We start from the raw sequence: 17959 nt of genomic DNA on the forward strand, positions 1-17959 counted from the left end.
ACCGTGTGCTCCTTGAAGCGAACCCTGTACGAACTAAAGCAAGCAGCGCGGGTTTGGAACCATCGGATTGATATGGTTTCAAAGCAAATGGGGTTCCACCCGTCATCGGCGGATCCGTACCTCTACTTGCGGATTACGGACGGTGTGTACACGTACATACTGATCTACGTGAACGACATCGTTATTGCAAGCAGCACGATGCAGGAGTATCGGCGATTGGTCGGTGCATCGAGCGAGGGTTTCAAGATCACGGAACTGGGCGACTTGAAGTTTTTCCTGGGAATCCAGGTTTGCCAGAAAGCTGACCGGTTCGTGTTGGATCAGAAGTCGTATGTGCTAAAGATCCTGTCGCGATTCAACATGGAGAACTGCAAGCCTTCTCGTGTCTCGATGATCACAGGTTTCGTACAACAAAAGGAGGAGGATAGCGACTCGTTGGCGGATGGACAACAGTACCAAAGTCTGATCGGTGCTTTGTTGTACATTGCTGTCAATACGCGCCCAGATATAGCCATCTCAACTTCCATTCTCGGGCGCCGTGTCACCAAACCAACATCGGCGGACTGGAACGAGGCGAAGCGGGTGCTTCGTTACTTGAAAGGTACAGCAGACCACGTGCTACACTTGGATGGCGCAGGTAACCTTCAACTGGAATGCTTCGTCGACGCGGACTAGGCTGGTGAAGCCGACAGTCCAACACTGGCTACATTTTCAAATACGGTGGCGGACTAGTTGGATAGGGAAGCAGAAAGCAGACGTGCGTATCTTTTTCCAGTTCCGAGGCAGAGTATATCGCGCTGGCAGAATGCTTGCAGGAGCTGCAGTGGCTGCGTCGATTGGTGGACGACCTAGGCGAGCATCTGATGTTACCTATTGTCGTCAATGAGGACAACCAGAGCTGCATTGCGCTTGCAGCATCAGACAAAACCTCAAAAAAATCGAAGCATATCGACACCAAGTACTGCTTCGAGAAGGATTTATCAGAGGCTGGTATCGTATCCATTCGGTACTGCCCAACGGAGCAGATGGAAGCCGACCTTCTCACCAAACCTTTGGGTGCAGTGAAGCTACGACAACTTCGAGAGGCAATCGAAATTCGATCATGTGATGTTGAGGAGGAGTGTTGACGGATCTAGGCAACCATCGCCTTGATGGAGTGCAACATCATAAATATCTCAGCAATTGGTTGTTATGTAGTTTGTATAGCAACCAAATGAAAAATAAAATTTTCACATTACTAGTTCAACCTCAAGCAAGAGAAGACGTCTTTCCTTTTTGTTCCCGAAGATTCCCTGCCTAACTGTAACATTTTCCTCTCTCGTTAGCTATAACCAATCCAATTTTCATCGCCTGTAATGATGCGATGAAGAAAACCGTTCCCTTTTGTCGCTGCAGCAATTATCCATAAACAAAAAACCAACGCTCAACGACCCTTAAAATCCTTAGTTCTTGCAAAGCATGCATCCCAACAAACAATTTTGTCCTGTAACAGCTTTTCAGGTTTTAGTTCAATAGCAGCTTAACAAGCTATAAATCAACGAAATTGTTTGTTTGGAATCACTCGGAAATGGCTTGGCGAGTAACCTCTAATACCGAAGCAAGCTGTTCCTGCGTTGGGCATGGAACCTATCGAGCAATCTCTTTGATTCATCGTCTTCGTAGTGTTTTGGCCTTGCGGACAGTCAACATCGAAATTACCGCCTTCAAAGCAACGGAACCAAGCAGCATTTAAAAAAATCAACTCTTGGTGCGCTTCAGTCGCCGTTTTCTTGGAATGAAATGACAAAAGTAGCATTTCCGGCAAACAATGTTCATTTGGCACAAAACTAGACATTTCCACACAGCTAAAAGTTTATGACACCGCAATGAAATTACTAACACAGTTTGACATGTCTCAGCGCACCAAATATAACGATCATTCACGAGCCTTTTCACTTAAAAAAGCAGAGAAACGCTTTTAAAAACCACAATCATTCGAGTTTCAAACATTTCCTTAATTATTATAACGAAAAAACGATAACTGGAAAAATATAAGTCTATTTAAAATCACGACAAAAAAGTTTTGAAAATGTCTAAATAAATGTTTATGTGAACAAAAAAAATTAGAATCGTCTAATAATCACTGCAAGAGCTGGAAAATTGTCGAGTAATGAAACTCGAACTTTATCCCTTTTGATTCATACATAACTCGGAAAAAATGTAGGTAATGCACCACCTGTGAAACCATATCCTCATGTTAACTGCGGTGATGCCAACATGAGAATGTGTTTACCGCTTAATCTTAAAGTATAACAATGATGAATCTGCTTTCTCAATTTTCCACGCAATTCACAAACGATCACTTATCACAAATTTGGAAGCTTTTGTTTCATGTTCTCAAACATTCATACTAAGTACCAAACCCGGGTGTCATAATATTTCAGCTTGTTTTATGCGAGAAAATGGAAATCATAATTGCTAGGAAATTTGAACTTTCGATTTAGAGCCACCGATTCCCCACCGTGCACTGTGCCGCATCAAGAAGAAAAAAACAATACAACATACATTTAAAACAGTACCGAAGACTACTTTCTATTCTCTATCAATCACAAATCAAACATACTTACTTTGGGCTCTTGAGATCCCGGTGGATGATCTTGTGCGAGTGCAGGTACTGCATGCCCAAAGCGATCTGCTGCGACCAGGATACCAACCGATTAGGCGATATGATGTCCTTACCGTCGGCCAGGATTTGGTGCAGCGACCCGAAGGGGCAACATTCCATGATTATACAAAACACCGGCGACTGTGTGCAAACCCCTCTGGTTATTTATTCATTAGTGTGTTGTCGTTGTTGAAGGATTACGAATGGCACAATCGTAAGCCAGTCAAGAATGTTTTGGGCGCGACGTCGTCGTTAGCGGTGTTTATTTTTTCATTTGTGGGTGGGGTTTGGCGTCAACCAGTACGGCGCGTTGGCGTGCGGAGCCATATCCATCCAGGTGTAAGGCGCCAGGTACGTTTTATGGGGAGACAGCAGAATGAAAAGAAAGTTGGGAATATAAAGGTAAAAAAGAAACCATTAGCCATTTAATATCTTCGTTGAATATTTAAAAATAAAATGTTCATTTCATTAAACTGGTGTTATTTTTGTGTTCTATCCATTCTAGATATAACATTATTTAAGTAAGCAATAATTATTAATCACAGCAGGGTAGCTATCGATCGTTTTTGACGTTGACTAACGTCTATATCGAAGTTAGGCCCCTGAATTTGAAAATCTAGTAATTCAACCAGGGAAAACCAGAGAAAAGTGGTCAGGTTTTGAGCGCTTATTTTGCAGTCATCTATAATCAGGTTTTCGAGGTTTTGGCATCAATCGATCAGAAATTCTTTTACGGTTAAATTAATGTAACAAAAACAAACTATTGTTTGAGATACACTATTGAAAAATTGGTAATTAATATCGATTGTCTAAATCATACCGCGCAGCCAATCACTACCTCTCTTCCCAAGCACAGTCGACACTAACGGATACAATCGATCTGACTTTGTTGTTATTGTTGTCGTCACTTTCTGTTTCCGATGTTTATGCTGCTGCTAGCGGAAAAAACCTTGCAAATATTTATCTTTTTGTTGGTGTTAATTTTACGACAGCGGCCGGCGCCCATCATTCTGATTCCAAAACCGCAGCAGTGACATGCGGACGCTAGGTGATAGCAGCTGAAAGGAGGAAATACAAAATAGTACCGGTCATCTCGTGCCGGTTTCACCCGTTATGCTGCTGGCTTTTAGTAGTAAATGGCTACTGCAAAACACTTAAATGGCTGGAATTCTGGACGGACTAATCAGGAAACTATAATCGGCAACTGGCACCTTTTGGTGCCTCGAAATTTTGGTACAGAAGCGGCTAATTGAATTTTCTGTTTTACCAAATGCTGCTGCTAGCGGAAAAAACCTTGCAAAAATGCATGTTTGTGTTGGTGTTAATATTACGAGAGCGGCCGGCGCAGCTTTCAAGAAACATTTGTCTCTACCATTCCATCATCTATGTAGCCCCTCCTTCTTTCTAATTATCTGACGAAGCCTTGGTATAAAACGTAACATTCGAACATTTCACCCCATCAGTTTCATTATTAAACCGTACCGGATACATACGGACGCTCGGTGTTAGCAGCTAAAAGGAGGAAAAACAAAATAGTACCGGTCATCTCGTGCCGGTTTGACCCGTGATGCTGGTGGCTACTGCAAAATACTAAAATGGCTGGAATTCTGGACGGAAACCAGTAAACAAGAAATCGGCAACTGGCACCTTTTGGTGCCTCGCAGTTTTATAATAGAAGCGGTTAGTTGAATTTTATGTTTTACAATTGCTGCTGCTAGCGGAAAAAAACCTTGCAAAAATACATGTTTATGTTGATGTTAATTTCACGACAGCGCTAGGTGTTAGCAGCTGAAAGGAGGAAAGACAAAATAGTACCGGTCATCTCGTGCCGGTTTCACCCGTTATGCTGGTGGCTTTTAGTAGTAAATGGCTACTGCAAGACACTTAAATGGCTGGAATTCTGGACGGACTAACCAAAAAACAACAATATAATCGGCAACTGGCACCTTTTGGTGCCTCGAATTTTGGTACAGAAGCGGCTAATTGAATTTTCTGTTTTACCAAATGCTGCTGCTAGCGGAAAAAACCTTGCAAAAATGCATGTTTGTGTTGGTGTTAATATTACGACAGCGGCCGGCGCAGCTTTCAAGAAACATTTGTCTCTACCATTCCATCATCTATGTAGCCCCTCCTTCTTTCTAATTATCTGACGAAGCCTTGGTATAAAACGTATCGTTCGAACATTTCACCCCATCAGTTTCATTATTAAACCGTACCGGATACATACGGACGCTCGGTGTTAGCAGCTAAAAGGAGGAAAAACAAAATAGTACCGGTCATCTCGTGCCGGTTTCACCCGTGATGCTGGTGGCTGTTAGTAATAAATAGCTACTACAAAATACTAAAATGGCTGGAATTCTGGACGGACTACCAGTAAACGAGAATAACCGGCAACTGGTACCATTTGGTGCCTCGCAGTTTTATAATAGAAGCGGTTAGTGGAATTTTCTGTTTTACAAAATGCTGCTGCTAGCGGAAAAAACCTTGCAAAAATGGATGTTTGTGTTGATGTTAATTTCACGACAACGCTAGGTGTTAGCAGCTGAAAGGAGGAAAGACAAAATAGTACCGGTCATCTCGTGCCGGTTTCACCCGTTATGCTGGTGGCTGTTAGTAATAAATGGCTACTGCAAAATACTAAAATGGCTGGAATTCTGGACGGACTAACCAGTACACGAGAATAATCGGCAACTGGTACCTTTTGGTGCCTCGAAATTTTGTTACAGAAGTTTTGTAAAAGAAGCGTTGCATTTCCCTCTACTATTTGCTTCAATGGAATTTTTTTTTTGAAGTAGAATACTTCTCTCAGGAAGTTCGGCTACAAAGGGATGTGAAATGAAAATCTAAAACCTAAAAATAGTGAAAAATATGTCCAATTTCAAATGCTAATAAATCGGTTAGTATTCGATGGATTTCCTTCGTTCTTGCAGCAATAGATTGGAAAATCTTCTAAGATTCTTCCCAAAATAAGATAATTGTAATTTTATTATTCACACTATTGTACTATTGGAAATAGTCAAGCCTTGTCAAAACGAAAAATTCGACCTCTGATTGGTCGTTATATGCTTGCTCCCCAAGCACAGTCGACAGGATCATATACCTTGCAATTGAAAACATGCTGTTTGGCCTATATAACAACCTGTTTCAGCCGGAGCCGCTCATAATAGTTCTAGACAGCGACAACAGCAGTCGTCCTTCCTTAGCAGCAGCACTAGCCCTGTGGTTGGTCACCACGTCTCAGGAGCAGCGCGGTTTTTCTCAGCGTGTGTCGCCAGACAGCCATCATTCCCCCCGTGTTGGGGCAGCATGAAGATTGCCATCAGGAAATCCAATTTTGAACCTCAAAATGCCTTTTTCAAGGCAAATAAACAAGTCATTGAAAGTTAATCATTTTTGTCAACGCAAGCAAGCATTCTGTGTTGCATCCTAGCAATTTAAATCTGTCGCACCCGTCGAATTTACTGAATGTAAAATAGCTTCCACAGTGCATGTTGTCCGTGTATCTTAATTCCCCCAATGTTAGGGCAGCTCAAAAGTAGTAATCAGTAACCGATTTTGTACCGCAAAATGCTTTTTTCGAGGCAAATAAACAAATAACTGAAGGTTAATAATTTTCTGGCATCAACACAAGCAGACATTCTGTGCGCTGCCGGTACCCGGATAACTGTCCCATAATGAAAAACAACATGTTGAGAAAACGGCGATTTAATATTATCAGTGAATTTTCGGATTTCCAGCAATTACATACAGAACCGTAACAGTTTCATGGCACCCCAAGTTTATCGTTGAGGACAAAAAAACATGGATGGAATTGGTTTAACGTTATATAACTCGAAAAAAAGACAAAATGGGACAAACTATGCGGGTACATTTCAAAAGTACTCGCATATTTTGTCCCATCACATATAAATTCACCCAGCAACCGGCAGTATCATTGACAACTTAGATTGTACTACAGAAAAACAACATTAGTCTAGGTAATTAAATGACATACTTCTATATGCCTAAAATAATCCGATATACACTAATCTGGAGCAAAATTATATGGTTGCAGTTAGTATTCAATGAATTTCCTTCGTCCTTGCAGCAATAGATTGGAAAATCTTCTAAGATTCTTCCCAAATAAAGAAATTGTAATTTTATTATTTTATTCAAGTCTTGTCAAAACGAAAAATTCGACCTCTGATTGGTGGTTATATCGTCAGTTGAATTCAAAACTGGCACAACTCAAAATTTTGCAGTTTTGAGTTATTGATGGCAAACGATGCCAAATACTATGAAGTTTCATCTCACAAAGACCCGTTTCAAAATTCACAATATTTACAGAAATATTAGTAGATGTGCCTTTATTGCACTAAAAAGACAGAAAAATGGGGTTACAATTCTTATTACTTGCTCATTACATGCACATGATAGACCCAAACAAGTTCAGTAAATATGGGAAATCTTAAATTGGATTTTTTCACGAAAATGAAAAATAGAAATTTTTGACGCAAATTTTCAAACGCGTTTTTCTCGAAACTATGAATTTTGAGTTGTGCCAGTATTGAATTCAACTGACGATATGATTGCTGATTGAAAATATGCTATTTGGCCTATATAAGAGCCTATTTCAGCCGAAGTTGCTCATAATAGTTCTAGACAGCGACAACAGCAGTCATCCCTTAGCAGCAGCAGTAGCAGTGCAGTGGTTACCAGCGATAGCGGATAGCGGCCACAGCTGTGGGGTAGCAATGGATAGCGTACCAGTTGCAGCGGATCTCTGCATCGATAGCAGCTGGGCCAGCTGATGCAGGGACAGTGGATACCAATGGCAGCGTATAGCGGCCACAACTGTGGCATGGCTACGAATAGCGTAGTAGTTGCAGCGGGTATATCTGACCATGAAGCATTTATGCAATAATTGAATGAAAATTGCAATTGCAGCAATCGGCCTTTTTCAAGGCTACTTAATGGTTTTGGAAAAGCATAATGAATAGTTATTAACAAACTGCAACTGAGGTTTGATGCTGCTGCAAATGCACAGCAGTGTGATGTTTATTACGATTTGTTAATACTGTGCTTACCAAGCGGTATATACGAAACAAATCCGATTTCAAAATGACTGACACGCAAGCAGCCGGGTTATCTTTCTTGTAAAAGTATTCTACTTCAACCTTGCGGTCGTGGCTTTGCACACAACCCTCCTGTGATTTTTATTTTTTATTTTTATAAGAATACGGTAGTCAACGTCATGCGGTCGTGTCTTGAATACCACCCTCCTACTTTTTTAGTCAAGCTACGGATACCACTAGGCTGTGCGAGATTTCGAATGATTTCGTATAATTTCGCGAAACTCGAAATTTCCCGAAATTTCGGTTTCGCGAAATTGCCGAAAAATTTCGTTGAATTTCGCTAAATTCCGCCTAAAATTTCGCGAAATTAAACTTCCAATTTCGCCGATTACGAAATTTCGCGAAATTTCGGACCAAATTTCCGATGCACATTATTACATTATTTTGGTTTGTGCTCATTGCGACTATAATATAAATTGAATATATCTCAACAGATATCTGGTATACTAAGTCAGACATAGAAGAATAAACTTTCAGCTGGTAATTTTTGTTTTTAAAGACAAAACCGTAACATCATGTGGGAGGTATTTTTTATTCACGCAGAGCATAAAATTCATGTCATCACTGAAGTCATATTCGAGGAATATGAAGCTGTCCAAATGCGCTACAAGGTATCTAGTAATTTGTTTGTAGGAATAAATTTTACGCATCTTTTACGTACATCAAAATGTGGTTATATTTGCAGCGCACAAGATTAAAGAGGTCACTTTTTGTCTTTCGTTTAGGAGGGCATAGCAATTTCTGTCAAAACTAAAGCTCTGAAGCTCTACCTTACAGGCCAAATGTTTTATGCTACTCGACTTGTACGACTTGTAAAAATTTTCAAGCGTTTTTTCAGATTTCTCTGTGTTAGAGGACTCCTCTTCGCACACCGTAGTGTATTTAAATGTGTTTTTTCAGATAGTTCATTGCTATCACTAGGCTGACCAGATATCATGCCTTATAGTGTGCAGACAGAGTGATCGATGTGTCAAGCAGAAAAAGTTGCAATTGCCTGAATTTTTAGTATTGTTTCAAAACACTCTGACTTCAAAGTCAGCAGGTTTCAAAATTGCCAGGTACCTTATCAAAAATATTTTAAATGTGTTACCAAAAAAGCATACTTTATCAATGAATGAATAAAAAGTACATGGTTCGCTCTCGTTGAACACATAACTGAGAAATGTTACTCTTGTTTTAGGGGACACAAAATTTTACAATGTCAAAAACAAGTTCAGATTATAGCATAAAAGTGATTCTGACTTTGCACTTGACGAATATACAAGGTAGAAGAAAAGAAAGGTTAGAAAGAACGAGAAATAAAAGAACAGGGCTGATTACGAATAACTCAATTGAGTAAAGATTATTTGTTTGTTGCATTACAACATTCCATTCTAACTGTTGATTGGTTGAAAGAAAAATAATTTTTGGTTTGTTTCAAAGGGCCCGTTCCCAAATCAAAAGACCACGAAAAATCACACGAAAAAATTTTTTTTGTTTTAAACAGGCTTTGCCTTATATGGCATTTACTTCTTTAGAATAATAGTTCTATTCTGCAATGCGTCGGGATTTATGACATTTTTCCTGGAAGTATATTTCAATACTCAACGACCGGTAAAAAAAACAACGTTTTGGTCTTAAAAACAATATATAAGACCTGGATGTTAATGAACTGAAGGAAAAAAGAAAGTTCTTTATATTTTGTTCGACATTCAAAAATTTTGTAATTTACTAAAAAAAAACTAAGTTACAAATCCGATACCTGAGAATCACTAAAAGTAAGGTTTCACTTATTATCAACTAAATATTTTTCTAGATGATTTCTAGATGAGTATACAATTTACCATAACTATAAGCGAAAAATTTATCGTAGATGATCAAATTACTTAAACAAATTTTATTTATTTTGATACTCAACAACAAATTAAAAATCATTTTGAATATACTCAACAGAATAGCGTATTTTAAATTACTTTCAGGTAAGGAAATTGTTATATTTGTTAAAGACAATGGAATATTATTAAAAATTAAACATCCATTATCTATTTGTTATTTTGGTTTTGAGAAAATGATATTACTGAGAATTCTATTTACAATTTGCGCAATAACTAATAATCAGTTTTCTTAAACCTTCATTTTTTAAATAAATTTTTCATACTTTATTGTACATATATGCAGAATAAGATCACAAAACAAAAGAACGCGAAAGACCACGGGGAAGTAGGATGGTATAAAAGGGATCAAAATATGACCACGTAGTTTAGGAATGGTCCCAAATGCATTTTGTTATTTTTGGTGTCGCAGAAACTCACAGGGCATATTTTTTTAGGACAAAATTATTTTCTACAACCCTACCAGAGACACTAGTTATGCCAGTCAAACAAACCGATTTAGCTGAAAAAATAATTTAATCTCCAATTGGGCACTCTGTGGGTAATTAAAATATTTTTATAATCGAAACAGTTGGTTTGATTGGCATAGTGCCTTTGGCAAAGTTGTAGGAAAAAATATTGTCCTTCCAAAAATAAACATGTTGTTAATTTTTTTTTTTTTTTTGAAAAGATATAATTTTTTTTTTGATTTCTTCATCGCTTCGGTAATATTTTTGTAATTTTTATACAAAAAAAAAATAAGATTTTTGAAAATAAGCTTTTTTATATTAATTTTAATGTTTCTTTTACATTAAAAAAAAAGAATTTCTTGATTTTTTTTTATCGGAAAGATAAAATTACTATCTGAAACTTTTCCAGAGACGTCACACTGATCAAAAAACTTTTGACTTTGAAAATATTTTTAGTCACAATAATCCTCCCAAAATAGCATTTCAAATAGCTTCTCAGCCTATAGAAACGATTATGCAAAGTTTGAGCCAAATCTAAAATGACGAAAAATATTGAAACTGGGACATTTTTTGTGGAACTGCTCAGTTAAAAAATAATTTTAAGTGATATTAAAAAATGTGCAAACATTTTGGAAACTTCAAAGTTTACAGAATAGTTAACTTAAATTTTGTTTTCCTCGAATTGATAAAGATGTCACTTAGTCTAGTCTGACTAAACGGTGTTAAAAAAAATCAATAACACTGGTCGACAAAAGCGAATAAAAAGTTGCCCTAAAGCTCAAAATGGTTGCCCTCCAAAGGTTATCATAATGAATTTTACAGCTTTTTGACCATTCCTGTGAATTTTGCTGCTTTTAGAGAATGCAGAAATGCATCAGAAGGCTGCCGAGAAATTGCTTATCGGATTCGTCGCTTTTACGTTTGCATAGGGAAAAACTCTTTGGAAAGGTTATCTTTGCTAGGGACACCAAAACTCACAGGAATAGTTGAAAACCTACCTACCATCTCTCATGTTTTCCAGTTCGAGCTCTAATACAAAACTTGGATTTTGAATGATGAAAGTGCTATGAAAGAAGGATTACTATTTTAAACATAGTTGCATTTAAACCAAAAGAATCAGATCAGAAGTTTATTAAATTATTATTTACAAAGACATTTCGAGTTTGACCTTTATATCATTTGTATCTATCGCGCTACTATTACCTGCAATATAATCTGTATAAATGAATGCATCAAGATTTTAGTTTTTAACATTTTTGATCTTCTCGTCATTGTCGGTTTATCGATATCTGAATACCTGCGTTACTCTTCGTCGACCAGGTAAGCACCTTGCGATCAGCTGCTGAAGGGTACTTCGTTAGCGTACGCTCCAACGTTTCAAATCATTGTAATGCTATGTTTCAGGAACATTTATTTTATTTTTCGAAATTTCGCGAAATTTAGAGACCAATTTCGTTTCGTCTCGAGAACTCAAAATTCACCTTGATTTCGTTTCGACTAATTTGGCGAAACCGAAATTAAGGGTTAATTTCGTTTCGTTTCGTTTCGACACCAGAAAAGCCAGTTTCGCACACCCCTCATACCAGAGTACCGTGTTCTTTGGTAAGCTTTTTGCTGTCACGACGTCCTGTCGCGACGCTGTGTGCTGTGTTACACAATAAGAATTCCATGTAAAGTATTAGTGCTAGTGAAAATGACCGTCAGTATGAAATTATATAAGCTCTATACAAAAATAAGTCGAGAAACAACAGTCGAGAAATGAATTTTATAAATGATAGCGGCATATCATACTTCGACTGCACAAAAATTGTTGAACCTTTCAAAGAAGGATCTTAGTACTTATACTGGACTGTCCGAGTAAATATCATCTCAAGCTAATAGGAAGGCTTGAAAACGACAATTGTCGCTTCTGTCGCACAGAGAGTGAAAGTGCTCATCATTTGCTGTGTGAATGCCCAGCAATATTCACCAAACGGCGCAAATTTCTTGATAAGGGACTTTTAGAACCTTGGGAAATATGGGCTAGTTCTCCGAACAATGTTTTAAATTTTATTCGTTACATAATACCACATTGGGACAATGTCTTCAATCACGATAGTGACTATTAAAACATATAATAGTCGTCTATACAAGAAAAGGCGTAAAGCAAAAGAGGACACACCACAATAGATCTAAGCACTGGTCGCAGTGGTATAATGTCCCCAACAAGGAAAAAAAATGGACTGTCCATTTTACCCGCACAGTATGTGTTTTTGAAAATACTCAAAAATATTGAAAAAATCATTCAAACAATTACTAACTCTCTTATGGTGGTTAGTAGTCTTAGTACAGAAATATGCACAAAAGTCCTTACGAAAAACTGTTTTACACTAAAAAAAGGTTACTTCTTGTGAGCCAAAAATAACAGCACTACCACGAATGTATACGCGTCTTTTGTTTTTGTTTATTGACGTAGGACTACGTCTTTGTTTTCTATACTAGATTACACTTTGTGAAAATGAAAATGAAACTGGCAAATGTTGCGTCAGATTTCAAACGGTTATAGCAAGCGAACGACTTAATGCATCTTAGTCATTTATATTTCGGTGGATAGATAAAATGTGTAACAATTTTTTGATATTATGTTCAACATTGTTGCTTTACTGCTTAATGGTGGAAAAAGGTGAAAAGTTCCAAGGTCAAGCTTTCCCATACATTTCCCTTGTTCTTGGCTTGCTTCCCAAGCACAGATAACAATAACATGGACGAAATAAATCCCACTGCCTACGTATTTTGACTCAACAAAGTGTTTTGGTTTGTTTGTCTTTGTCTAAGCTGCGTGGCCACGCCTTAATGGTAAAAATCTACGCTGAACTCGATACAAAAGACTGCGTGTGGAAAATTCAGCTTCAGTTTAGTTTGTTCCACAATAGCGAGTGCGGTGCAGCCGTTAAAGCTTTGCGACATTGAGAAACGAGAGCTGCATACGAGTCAACTTCCAGGCACCGCGGAGCATGTTATCTGTATTCTGCACACGGCAGCAATAATAACCATTGTACGCTGCAGGATATTTTGCTGGCACAGCTGCTGGAGGGCACAGCGGAGAGCAAATTTTATATTTTATCGATGCTACCGGTGGTGGTGTGATTATCAGCATTCTGTAGCATACATTTCGAGCTGAAGATTATCGAATCGGTTCTTTTTAGAACTATAAATGCTTGAAGATAAGAGTTACGAGAATTTTCACAACTATTCCTAGTGTGAAATGTCCATCTATTTCTCAATAATCATTTTTACAATAACGACCAGGGCGCACCAAAGATAAACGGTAGTGTTGCCTATGAATAGTTTATCACAACAAGACATAACCCCCATTTCAAGAATTTTCACTGCTAAATTGAGTGATTTTCCGGTTTAATTGTTTATTTGTGTTCACTCGAACACCGTTATCAATCAAATATTAGCAACGAAAATTAGTTAATCTAAGAACCAGAGTGATTTTCGCAGCGGGAAAGCAAAAACTTTCTTTTGATGCTTATGAAAATCACTCAGTAGTATTGAAGATGTATTGGTTTGTTTCTCTTTCTTTCTATAAGCTACGTGGCCACGCCTTAATGGTAAAAATCTACGCTGAACTCGATACAAAAGACTGCGTGTGGAAAATTCAGTTTCAGAATAGTTTGTTACACATAAGCGAGAGCAGTGCAGCTGTTAAAGGTACGCGACATTGAGAAACGAAAGCTGCATACGAGTCATCTTCCAGGCACCGCAGAGCATGTTACCTGTATTCTGCACACGGCAGCAACAATAACCATCGTACGCTGCAGGATATTTTGCTGGCACAGCTGCTGGAGGGCACAGCGGAGAGCAAATTTTATACGCGGCCAACAAAATAATCGATGCTACCGGTGGTGGTGTGATTATCAGCATTCTGTAGCATACATTTCGAGCTGAAGATTATCGAATCGGTTCTTTTTAGAACTATAAATGCTTGAAGATAAGAGTTACGAGAATTTTCACAACTACTCCTAGTGTGAAATGTCCATCTATTTCTCAATAATCATTTTTTCAATAACGACTAGGGCGCACCAAAGATAAACGGTAGTGTTGCCTATGAATAGTTTATCACAACAAGACATAACCCTCATTTCAAGAATTTTCACTGCTAAATTGAGTGATTTTCCGGTTTAATTGTTCGTTTGTTAACTCGAACACCGTTATCAGTCAAACATAAGAAACGAAAATTAGTTAATCTAAGAACCAGAGTGATTTTCGCAGCGGGAAAGCAAAAACTTTCTTTTGATGCTGATGAAAATCACTCAGTAGTATTGAAGATGTATTGGTTTGTTTTTCTTTCTTTCTATAAGCTACGTGGCCACGCCTTAATGGTAAAAATCTACGCTGAACTCGATACAAAAGATTGCGTGTGGAAAATTCAGCTTCAGTTTAGTTTGTTCCACAATAGCGAGTGCGGTGCAGCTGTTAAAGCTTTGCGACATTGAGAAACGAGAGCTGCATACGAGTCAACTTCCAGGCACCGCGGAGCATGTTACCTGTATTCTGCACACGGCAGCAACAATAACCATCGTACGCTGCAGGATATTTCGCTGGCACAGCTGCTGGAGGGCACAGCGGAGAGCAAATTTTATACGCGGCCAACAAAATAATCGATGCTACCGGTGGTGGTGTGATCATCAGCATTCTGTAGCTACATTTCGAGCTGAAGATTATGAAATCGGTTCTTTTCAGAACTATAAGATGATGAAGATAAGAGTTATGAGAATTTTCACAACTACTACTAGTGTAAAATTTTTATCTATTTCTAAATAATCATTTTTAGAATAACGACCAGGACGCACCAAATATAAACGGTAGTGTTACCTTTTTTAGAACTATAAATGCTTGAAGATAAGAGTTACGAGAATTTTCACAACTACTCCTAGTGTGAAATGTCCATCTATTTCTCAATAATCATTTTTACAATAACGACCAGGGCGCACCAAAGATAAACGGTAGTGTTGCCTATGAATAGTTTATCACAACAAGACATAACCCCCATTTCAAGAATTTTCACTGCTAAATTGAGTGATTTTCCGGTTTAATTGTTTATTTGTGTTCACTCGAACACCGTTATCAATCAAATATTAGCAACGAAAATTAGTTAATCTAAGAACCAGAGTGATTTTCGCATCGGGAAAGCAGAACCTTTCTTTTGATGCATATGAAAATCACTCAGTAGTATCGAAGGTGTTTTGGTTTGTTCCTCTTCCTCGAAGCTACGTAGCCACGCCTTAATTGCAAAAATCTGCTCTGCACTCGATACAAAAGACTGCGTGTAGAAAATTCAGCTTCAGTTTAGTTTGTCACACATAAGCGAGAGCAGTGCAGCTGTTGAAGGTACGCGACATTGAGAAACGAGAGCTGCATACGAGTCAACTCAAAATATTCATGGTGCGATTATCAACGTCCTGTAGCACGAATTTTTAACTGAATATTATGGAATCGGTTCTTTTCAGAACTATAGATGCTTGAAGATAAGAGTTATGAGAATTTTCGCAACTACTACTAGTGTAAAATTTTCATGTATTCATGCATCGTTAGTTTTAAAATAACGACTATCAAAAATAAATGGTAGTGTTACCTATGAACAGTTAAGCGCAGCATATAATAATATTTAGTTTAGCATATATTAAATATTAGTAAAGCGGGCAATGTATGTAGTTTCGCGGGACGGGTCCCGTCTGGACGAGGGAAAAATTTTTCTAATTCTAGTCACACCTTCTTTTCCCGTTCATCTTCGCATTCCCGCGAAACTGCATACATTGCCCGCTTTACTAAAACTTAAAATGTAAGTCAATATGACAAAAAATGAAATTAGTTCGTAAAAGTATATATTAAATATTTAGTCCTACGTCACCATTTCATACAACCCCTAGGGCTGTAAAGCTTGTAGTATTATTTTCGTTGTTTGACTGTTTCATGTCGGATAGTTTGTCCTTAAAAGCTTCTAGTGCATATAAGATAAGGTGCCAATGGAATTTGTACTTTTTTTTTCAACGTCATAGTCGAGATTTAAACAGGTGTCCATTTTACCACCCCTGTTCATTTTACCCACAATTCCTCTAATGAAACAAATGAACGTTCATAAATAACTAAGCATTTGATCATATTTATTGTCCACCCACAGTTTTTAATCGACCCCTATCACTACTAAAACATGCTTTTTAATTATTAGGTGCACAACTTAGTTATCGCCGTTATTTTAGGGAAAATGCTATTTTATTTTGAAAAAATAACTACTTATAAATCATTTGAAGTATTGCCCATCGCTAACTACAACTTTATCTCATCTTTCTGGTATATCTCGAATACTGTTACGATACAATTGTTCGTCTTTTGAGACTATTAACGAGTCAAGCCATTTTTCGATGTCTGCAGTATGAAATTATATAAGCTCTATACAAAAATAAGTCGAGAAACAACAGTCGAGAAATGAATTTTATAAATAATAGCGGCATATCATACTGAGTCGCTAGCATTTCTAAGACACCAATTGAAAAACTATGAAAATGAACGTATTTGAGCCAAAATAAATAAACACGCTGAGTCATTTCGGATACCTACTTGAACTTGACAATGTTCTCGTGATCCAGCTTTCGCAGGTGCCTTATGTCAGTCTCTTTCACGTCTCGAACCTTTTTAACCGCAACCAGCTCATTACGCAGTCGGCCCCGAAAGACAGCACCTTGAGCGCCACTGCCGAGCCACACCAAGTCGGTAATTGCCTCGAAGGGAATTTCCCAATCGTCAGTCTGTTTGCTCTTCATCTCCATCAGGTGTGGAGCTTTGTTGATAAGCGATAACACCGGCCGCATGCAACCGAACAAATTGTCTATCCAACCGGCCGGCTTGTTCGCTACACCCGGGATCCCGCCCGGCATGTTGGGCCACCCGTTCTGGCACATGTTGCTGTTGTCCACACTGCTGTCGGTGTTGTTGGCATCGTCGCCGACGATTGCTTGCGAATACGCCGGCGGTTGGTCGTTCGGGAGGCCCATCTGACCGAGCTCCTCTTGGATTGACATCATGCTGTGACAAAAAAGGAGAATTGTAGTTAGGTTACATATTATCGAAAAAACTGTAATGAATTATAGACTAAAATCAATGATAATTTCTTCAAATAAAATTATTTTATTGCTTTACTACAATTATCACAAAATACATTATAACAGCTTTGTGTTAATTGGTTTGAGGTTGTTGCTATCACAACGCTAAATGATACTATTCTATTATCATTTGTACGTTCATCGTCCATGTTTTGATATGCATGCTAATCGTTGTTGATAATGGTTAATGCACGCATTTTATGATAAAAGGTAGAATCTTGGTTATACTTTGCTCAGGCTCGTTCTCCTTATCCGTCAACAGCCAAGGCTGGTGCTTCCCATACGCACAGGGCGATGTTAACGGAAGAGTCATTCCATGTGATATGACGAAAATGTTTTTTTTGGTGCTTAACTAGGTATTTCCGGTTTTATTTAACGCTGCACAGTTATTTAGATTTGATACAGGTATCATTGATGATTTTGATTCATCAGATGGGACCACGATTGCTTTTCGAAAGGGCATCCAAAAATGACAACAATAAATAAATATTATCCGTTAAAAATGGAACGTTTGAGACCATCTTAGTCTTCGACAAAATGTACGCAGAGTTGAGTGAGGTCTATAATTAGTTTCTAAAAATTTTTGTTTCATCGTCTCGGTACCTGTAACAGTCATATCGTTTACGAATATTTGATGGTATTTGGCCATGTTAGGTTGTTTCCCAGAAACCCGATTCGCAAACTTGGATCTAATATGGTACGAAATTTCGCATTTATGTATAATAAAGAAAACAGA

The 17959-nt window shown here is 38.1% G+C and overlaps 1 protein-coding gene across 3 annotated transcripts in view; it reads right to left on the reverse strand.

The window, feature by feature from the left end:
- LOC129720678 (mitogen-activated protein kinase kinase kinase dlk-1) overlaps positions 1 to 17959 on the reverse strand; it is a 60654-nt gene that overhangs the window by 10776 nt on the left and 31919 nt on the right. For all 3 annotated transcript variants that reach the window (XM_055672230.1, XM_055672231.1, XM_055672232.1), the window contains 2 exons: positions 16682 to 17146; positions 2607 to 2801 (listed from right to left, as the gene is read on the reverse strand). In XM_055672230.1, coding sequence (XP_055528205.1) covers positions 2607 to 2801; positions 16682 to 17146 — 660 coding nt within the window. The remainder of the gene's footprint in view (positions 1 to 2606; positions 2802 to 16681; positions 17147 to 17959) is intronic.

The sequence above is a fragment of the Wyeomyia smithii genome, chromosome 2 (assembly GCF_029784165.1).
Source record: "Wyeomyia smithii strain HCP4-BCI-WySm-NY-G18 chromosome 2, ASM2978416v1, whole genome shotgun sequence".
NCBI classification, from domain to species: Eukaryota; Metazoa; Arthropoda; class Insecta; order Diptera; family Culicidae; genus Wyeomyia; species Wyeomyia smithii.